General features: G+C 39.6%; 1 protein-coding gene across 2 annotated transcripts; it reads right to left on the reverse strand.

Annotated features, from left to right (window-relative positions):
- Positions 1-535: 535 nt before the first annotated feature.
- On the reverse strand, positions 536-6,814 carry LOC131246723 (ACT domain-containing protein ACR6-like). Of its 2 annotated transcripts, none has more exons than XM_058247088.1 (7): positions 6,654-6,814; positions 4,724-4,769; positions 4,201-4,315; positions 4,031-4,098; positions 2,473-3,072; positions 1,698-1,802; positions 536-1,369 (listed from the first exon to the last, which is right to left on the reverse strand). In XM_058247088.1, exons 1-7 carry the CDS (start codon positions 6,698-6,700, stop codon positions 1,028-1,030), a joined length of 1,323 nt encoding a protein of 440 aa, XP_058103071.1. In that variant the 5' UTR covers positions 6,701-6,814; the 3' UTR covers positions 536-1,027. The 2 variants fall into 2 exon arrangements, with proteins under 2 accessions (XP_058103071.1, XP_058103072.1); XM_058247089.1 differs by having other exon boundaries at positions 4,201-4,260; positions 6,654-6,708.
- Between the last annotated feature and the right edge of the window lie 1,516 nt (positions 6,815-8,330).

Consider the following 8,330-nt stretch of genomic DNA (forward strand, 5'->3'; position numbering starts at 1 on the left):
GTTTGTTGCGCCATCACAAGAACCATGATAGTTTGCTTTTTGGTTAAAATTTCTGGATGTTTTCAAAATATGAACCTTTTGTTTTCTAGAGTTACATCAAGGGCTTGTTTCGATGGACATTCCAATTGAGTTGCATTCATATTGAGGATTTGATCTCCAGATTGCAATCCTGTTACCTTCGAGCTCAACTTGCAAGGTATGAAACTGCAATCTAAGCAAACACATGTATTTGGTTGCACAAGCACAAAATTTCATGAAATTTTGCACTAGATTCGACTGATTAATAATGACATATCATGATATTTGGTGCAACCAAACACGCCCTTAATAAAACCAAACGTTTGCAATTCAGATCATTCATGCATCCAAACGCCAATCAGGCCTAACTATCAACATTTCTAAGAGACCCAACACCCCAACGAACAATTTCCTATGATGCAGGCTCATTGCTTTGCAATGACGTTCCATTTACATTTGCTTAGATACTAGCATGCGAGTTCTTCGAAATTCGCATGTGACCATCCAAACAGCAATCTTACAGAGAATTTACACTATTTAAATTATAAAATACCAGTAATCTGTACAAAATGTCTATACAGCCCATGTAACAAATCTCTTTCTGTACACAGTTTAATTATAGAGCCAAACAAGTAAAATAACAGACACCCTCGAGTAATTACAGTATATTGGGTTGTTCCTGAATTTCTATGATGAGATTATCATAGTCGTGTTTGAGGATCTGCGGTCCAGATGATCCTGACTGTTCGATAGATGGTTGGCTGTATGAGAATCACACTGATTTAACAACAATAACCGTTGGACCTTTCTGATTGAAGATGGAATGTTGGTTAGTTTTCTTCCATTGGATGGTTCAGATCATCCGTGTCGTGATTTGGCCAAGGGAATGGACCCTCTGGGGGAATAGAGCTGCCAGTCTATTTACAATGTACTACACATGTATGAACATCTGATTTTTTTATCTTTCTTTTCATATTTATATTCTTTTTGTAATCATGCGAAGATGTGATCATGAGTAGGACCTGATCAATCTGAAATTCTGAAGTGAACGGGCTTTAAAGAAGTTGGAGAAGAGGAAGCTGGTGGCTGTTTCTTGGGGTGGCTCAGGAGAGAAGAACAGATTCTGTTTTACCCTCAGGATATTGTGGCCGATCTGCTGACGGATTGAATCGATGGTACTGGCTTCAACGGGGTTGCCGGACACATCTGTGACGTAGAAGGTGTCCATGGCCTTGCCTCCCTTTGTTGAGATCTCCGCTCGCCGGATACACAAACCATTTTCACGGAATATCCTGGTGATGTCCGAAAGAAGACCGACTCGATCGTCAGTGCACAATTCAAGCTCCAGTCCCTACAGGCCGAGCAGTGATCATGAGAAGATGAATAAGATAAATTATCCCAGAGGACAGTGGGTCCCAGAGGGTCAATTTTCGGATGATCGGATAGGTGGGCCACCCCATTTGATCAGTGCAGTGTTTCTTTTCTTTGGTTTTTTCTTAATCTTGGGAAAATGAATATATTGGATCCAAGGCGACCCACCTCATCCAACTTTCAACCTTGATCTGATCTGAAGTGGAGCCTGCTGTGCTATTCACATGGGAATGTAATGCAAAAGCCTTGCATTCTACACTAAGGAATATGCAATCGATGGAATTCCTCTACTTGAAAGTGGGCCATACCTCTGAGGCCCGCCTCTCGACGGCCGCTTCAAGACATCGTGTCACACGCTGTCGCTCTGCTTCTGAACTTATAGGGAGCCCATCGACGTGCCTGATGTAGTATTCCTACATTCAAAAAAGAAAATGTTCTTTGTATAACCATACGGCACTAAGCGACGGTGCAAAACAGTCGAGCAATCAGAACCAATGGTGCACTTTTAACAGTGGCCCAATCTGATGACTAAGCTCATCAGATGGGGATATGATTTTCCAGTCTGTCATCCAATATTAGGCCACTGTATGGACAGTTTGGATCACCAAACTTTGGGTCTGAATGAACATTGTAGATTTCCTTACATTCGCAAAATAAAAGAGCTAATTTGTGGAAAAACATTTGATTGCACCAATTTAAAATTTCATGATGTTTGGTGCAACCAAACACAACCAAATGGGGCGAGCAAGAACACAGAGCCATTGCATCCTGTGAATACTCTGTCCATGATGGAAGTTGCGATCAGAATCAATGGTCCAAATTTAATAGTGTCCCAATCTGACAGCTACGATCATCAGATGGGAGACATTTTCTACTCTGTCGTCCAATATTAGGCCACCATGCGAACAATTTGGATCACCAAAAGATGGGTTCGGTCCAATATTGTATATTTCCTCAAATTGGCAAAATAAAGAGCTAATTCACACCAAAATATTAATTAGGCTGTGTTTGGTTGCACTGCATATCATGAAATTTCTTGATCATGATATTGAGTGCAACCAAATGCAGCCTGAGGCATTTTACCTGATAAGCTTCCATCCTTCCTGTGTTGACCGTTCCATGAAACACCACATATTGCATGTCTGTTAGAGTACAGACGGTATCAAAAAGCAGCTTTGGCCGATCCTTGGACTTCATTGTAACCACAGTGTAATCCTTCTCGAAGCAATCCAACAGAGCAACATGGGTTCTTGAGTTCTTATTGTCAGCTCTGTCCGGCCCGCCAACTCTTTCAAAGTCCCTATCAGCAAACATCATCTGATGCAGCCTTCTCTCAGTATGGGTCAGCCCCAATGAAACCGTCATTTTGGCAGTTCTTGGATCATTGTTGCCTTTTAGTACATTGCACAAGAGTTCCTTGATTGTGGTAAACCGATTTGGGTCCTCGATGGCAGACCCTGTCGACTCATCTGTGACACGGACCACCGCTGCAGCTCTGGCATTATGAGTCCAGACCTCGGCTTTCACCACATGACATCCAAGATCGGTGAGCACTGCACATACTTCAGACAGTAGCCCGGGCCTGTCGGTGCCTGTGAGCTCGATCGAAGTGTGCTCTTTGGAAGGCACCACACCAACAGAAGAATTCAACGAGGGCAAGAAGCAAGAGTCCGTTTCAAGAGACTGCAGATTTGCACAAAGCCATGTTAAATGTCAAATGGGCTATCTGTATGTGATTAAGGGTGTGTTTATCTCGTGAAATTTGTGATATTTCGTGCAGCCAAACACACCCTTGGATAAAAGCATTGGTTTCGAGTAACAGATGTTTTGAAAAGTTCAGGAGATTTCCAAAAGACTGGAGGTTGCATAAATTCTAGAAAACCAAAGGAGTGTAATGCTGAAGTCACGGTTGGATGTGCTTGCAATTATCGGTCCAATAAAAGTAGGACTGATCAAATTGCAATGTGACTAAATTGGATTTCAGAAGAATGTGACTGCAATTTGAGGGTTCTTTCCTAATATCGTCACAATGAGATCATTTCCTTTGTTTAAGCTGATCTCTCCCAATTCATTTCACTTGTCCAAACAACCTAAACGCAGACAAAGAGCTTGTTGTAGGAAGCACAGCAAAACACTCGCAAATTCTTCGTTGACATATGCATAGACATTGGTTTAAACAGATTACATTGAAAATTTTCAAAACAGAATCTGGGTGCAACCATGGAAGTGGTTTTTTTTTTTTCTTGGGGGGGGGGGGGGGGGGGGCGGTGGAGGTAAAATTTTCAAATATTATCAACTTCCGATCGGATGTTTGTAACCAACCATCGAATGCACTTTGAACCATTGCCCATAACTATATTAACTGTCTGAAAATGGCATCATATGCAATTATTTCGATGTTTAAGACCAGGCCATCCAAGTTACTAGACTTAGGGACTAAGGCAATCCAATAGGTGGCCGATTGGTTGGATGGTCTAGATTCGACCATAAACATATTAAGCAAGCAACTGTCCAAACATGGGCTTTGTATGAGATTGTTCAGACGGTTAAAATAATCAGATTGATTCAATCTCCTGTCCATGGTCGAATCCAGAGATAACTCATTGATTTGGATGTTTCAGAAAAGCAAAAGAGCGAATACCCTTTTTATGTAATTGATGATCCCTTCATCTTTGAGTTTCTTCCCGTTGTGATCGGTCACATTAAACACTGAAAGATCAAATTGAGAAGAAACAGTTTCAGTTGGCGGAATTTAACTGTAACAAATTCAAATTTGGCAGAGTTCGACTCAAGCAGCTGCAAAAACATTACCATCCATGAACCATCCCCCATCAGAAGATATGTATGCTTTGATTATAATAAGATTAAGATCTGTGAGAAACTGAACAAATTCAAGGAGGATTCCATGTTTATTAACACTGTCAACCTAAAACAACAAACCAAAACTGTCATTCTACATACCGCAAAACAGAACATTCTCACAAGGAATTCAGGACCATTGATTTGGTGGGCCACAATGTGGGTGGCCATATCTAGGGATCAAGGAGATTGGGCTATGCAGCTATCTGATCAGTAGCCTGAAAAGAGACAGTTAACTCAAAAAGGAGAACTGATCCACATGAACAGGCAAAACCCACAGCCCATGTTTTTGGCCTATAGCTTATCCAGGTGGTGGCCCACCAGATTATCAGTCCCGAATCACCGTACATCTTAGCTACATATACGGTTAGAAATGAAATGAAGAGAATTTCAATGATGTGAGCTGGATAGTAGCATTTCTGCATATAAATTTGGAATGGAAATAGAAAATGGGTGAAGGAATTCAAGCTTTTACCTGAATAACAGTTGCATTCTCGCAAGCATCGTTGTCAATCACAACCCTACGATAACAGACCCAAAATTAAATTAAAGAAATGAAAGATTGGACCTGAAACAAGTCGGATTTACGGAATGCTAATAATAGAGATCAACGGCCCGTTATGTGATCCAAATGCTCCTAAAATTTCTCAGATTGGATGATCCTAGCCACCAATATTGGGACCTTTTCAGCTTTATTTCTCTTCTCAGCCTTCCGTTCATAGGCCACAAATTGGAAGGCTATCAAGGATTGATTTGGGGCAGAGCAAAACCCAATTTCAGGAATCCTCTACAACACCTGTTTTATGCAGTGGGCCACCATGTTGTATATGTGAAATCTATTCTGTCCATCAGGTGTGATCCTCGACTAGGCCCTCAGATAAAAAATGGACAGATCCACAACTCAGGTGGGCCACACCACAGGGAACAATTGGGGATGGTAAGAGAACATAGGTTTTTATGTGGGGCCAACATGGTGTTTATCTTTCATCGAGTCCGTTCATCGGGTGTGACTCATCAGGATGAAGGGAAGATAAACAAAATCAGCCTGATCCATGAATCAGACAGGCCAGAATGCATGAATTTAGTAGCTTCAAGCCCAATTTTACATTGTTCAGATTGGTGTGGCCCATCTGAATTTTTTATATAATTGATATTTTGTATGTACGGTGAACATAAGGTTTGACACTTGACGGAGGGAGTGGATTTCACATATACAATACGTGCGAGGTACACCAAGTGCTGTAGATGATTCTGGTTCCCTCCGAAAAGCAGAAAACCATCAAACAAAATCTCTATAACTATGTGATTCAAGTAATAGAAAAAACAAAGAAAAAGAATCACATGCTCAACAGTTGCTTTAAAAAAATGAAAATCCATTAAAAAAGGAGAAAGGAATATATATATATATATATATATATATATATATATATATATATATATATATATATATATCTTCAGGCCTACTTGAAAATACAAATTTCTGTAAATTTCAAAATAAAACAGAAACAAATCAAACTTCAGCCTCTTAAAAAGAAAGAGAAACCCAAGAAACAAATTTTCACAAGAAAAACATTCAATTAAAAAAGAAAAAGAATCCATATTCAGTCCAACAATAAAATTAAAACTTTTTAAATTACAAAATCATACATCGTTAGACACAAACCAAAATAATCTGAAAATAAGATGATAAAAGATCCAAGAAAGAAACCTCCACAGAACCATTGCAGTACTCACTACAAAACTGCAATTCCATTCTCAAAAACAGAAAACCCATCAAAGAAATCGAGAGAGAGAGAGAGAGAGAGAGAGAGAGAGAGAGAGAGAGAGAGAGAGATTCTACTAAAATAAAATAAAAAAGAAAGAAACCCAAAATCCAAAACAGCATTCCTTGCTGAGAAAATTCCAAGTAACAGAAGCCTGGAAGAAATTGGAGAATCCTGAATTCCTTTGAATTACAGACCTATACATTAAAAATATTTTCTCCGAAAAATATATATATTTACCTTCCAGAAAAAAAACTTCCCCATTACAGTACTCACTGCAAAACAGCAATTTCATGCTTAAAAAACAGAAAACCCATCAAATAAATCTCTCTCCATCTACACACACACACACACACACACACAGAGAGAGAGAGAGAGAGAGAGAGAGAGAGAGAGAGAGAGAGAGAGATTCAAGTAAAATAAAATTAAAAAGAAAGAAACGCAAATTACAAAACCGCAATTCCTTGCCGAGAAACAGCAAGAAAGAAAATTTTAAGTAAGAAAAAACTGAAACAAGATTGGAGAATCCTGAATTCTTTTGAAATATAGAACAATACATCGAATTGGAAAAAAACCCATTAAAAAATCTCTACCAAACTTCAATTCCTTACTCTGGAACAGAAAAACAATCAAAGAAAGTACCTTGGTGAGTTCATCCTCCTGAGTAGCTTTTCATACTCATCGTCCATTTCTCGAATTTCAGTGCTGTTTTGAGAGAGAGAGAGAGTCCTATATCTTTGGAGAAAGGAGAGAGTTTGTAGCAAAAACCGACTTTTTACCAGAACATCTTTCTATTTCGAATCCGGTGGAAACAGTCAGCCTGCCCGAATCGGACGATACAGTACTAAGACGATGATCTGTCGCTTTTTCATTGGTTAAGACCTGCCCCAGAAGTTAAAAGCTGCATCTACAACACGCGTTTGACATAGTATGTAATACACCTAAGCTCTGTGGGGATCAAAAGTTTTATATTGAAAATCTACTCCGTTCATCAGGTTCTAATATTAATTATAGGTATATAATTAAAAATTATTTACATAAAAAAATCATTTGGGCCACACCAACGGGGACAGTATATATACGGTATCAACTATAGGGTTGTTTGTGGAGTCGCCATGGCGTATATATTTCATCGAACCCGTTAATAATATTTAAATAATCAAATGAAGTTACAAAACCAGTCTGATCTGAAAATCAGATGGAAGATATGATGAACGGAGTGGATTTACATGTACAATGTACAACATGGTGAGCTCCACAATCCTTGGATGTTTTCACAGCTGCGTAAAACAGAGATTCGTAGATAATTCCACGGGCACTCGTTCGAGTGCGTTGTAACAGTGCATCGCGTCACAAGTGATAATTAGAAACATGTGTGTGAAATCGGAACCGTTAAACACGAGATCTCCCTATGTAGAAACTACGTGTCAAAATCATAACTTGCTATTCATGTAGAAATAATCATCGGTTACTTAAATTTCGTAACCGTCAATATTTATTTGTTAATCAGATATAATGATCAGATCAGATTGATTTCTTAATTGTTAGATCTAAGTGTAGGATTCACATGATGAACGGTTCAGATCTTCCAAAATGTTTTCTTTTCTAACTCGTGACGCTAGTACACCTCGACTGCAGTGGGCACTCCTGTACTGAAATTACTATGCGTAGAAGTTCCTGCGCTAGAAACATAGGTGCGGCCCGTCGTGATGTTTGTGAGAAATCTACACCGTCCATACGATTTTTGAGATCATTTTAGGACATGGAGCCAAAAATTATCCGGATCCAATACTCAAATGGGCCGAAAGCATGAGAATTGAATGTCCATGGTTGAAATATTCATGGGGCTATAGAAGTTTTGAATCAGGATAAATTTTTTTTTTCAGTTCATCTCAGTAGTAACGATATTATGAACGGTATGGATTTCATGTAAACATCACTCTTGAACCCAGGGAGGTTTCAACGGTAGAAATTTCCCTACCCACCTTTTCATTTAGTTCGACCCACTTTAGTCTTGGATCCTTCTCAATTTTAGTCTCAAGGGCTAAATTGATCTCAAAAAACGGATGGACGAGGTAGATTTACCAAAAACATCACAGTGGGCCGCACGTAGGTTTCCAACGCATGAACTTCCTGCGAAAGACTTTAGCAGGAAATTCGCGTCCTGTAAGTGCGGTTATTTTGCTTCGGTCATTGGATCCGTACAATTCGGGGGGGAGGAATTTCAAGGTCATGTGAGGCTTGGAAGGTGACGTGTCATCCGGACGGTTGCCACGTGGAGGGCGCGCCTTTGTCGGGTCCTTGCCGGGTTTTTGGGCG

Source organism: Magnolia sinica, chromosome 5, assembly GCF_029962835.1.
Source record: "Magnolia sinica isolate HGM2019 chromosome 5, MsV1, whole genome shotgun sequence".
NCBI classification, from domain to species: domain Eukaryota; kingdom Viridiplantae; phylum Streptophyta; class Magnoliopsida; order Magnoliales; family Magnoliaceae; genus Magnolia; species Magnolia sinica.

What these genes read in the sequence shown, in the direction of transcription:
- LOC131246723 (XM_058247088.1), bottom strand. Translation starts at nt 6,700, where the DNA reads ATGGACGATGAGTATGAAAAGCTACTCAGGAGGATGAACTCACCAAG. An exon ending in AGGAGGATGAACTCACCAAG is followed by an intron (nt 4,770 to 6,653) that starts GTACTTTCTTTG and finishes CTGTTATCGTAG; the next exon opens with GGTTGTGATTGACAACGATG. An exon ending in TCGAGAGGCGGGCCTCAGAG is followed by an intron (nt 1,370 to 1,697) that starts GTATGGCCCACT and finishes CTCGGCCTGTAG; the next exon opens with GGACTGGAGCTTGAATTGTG.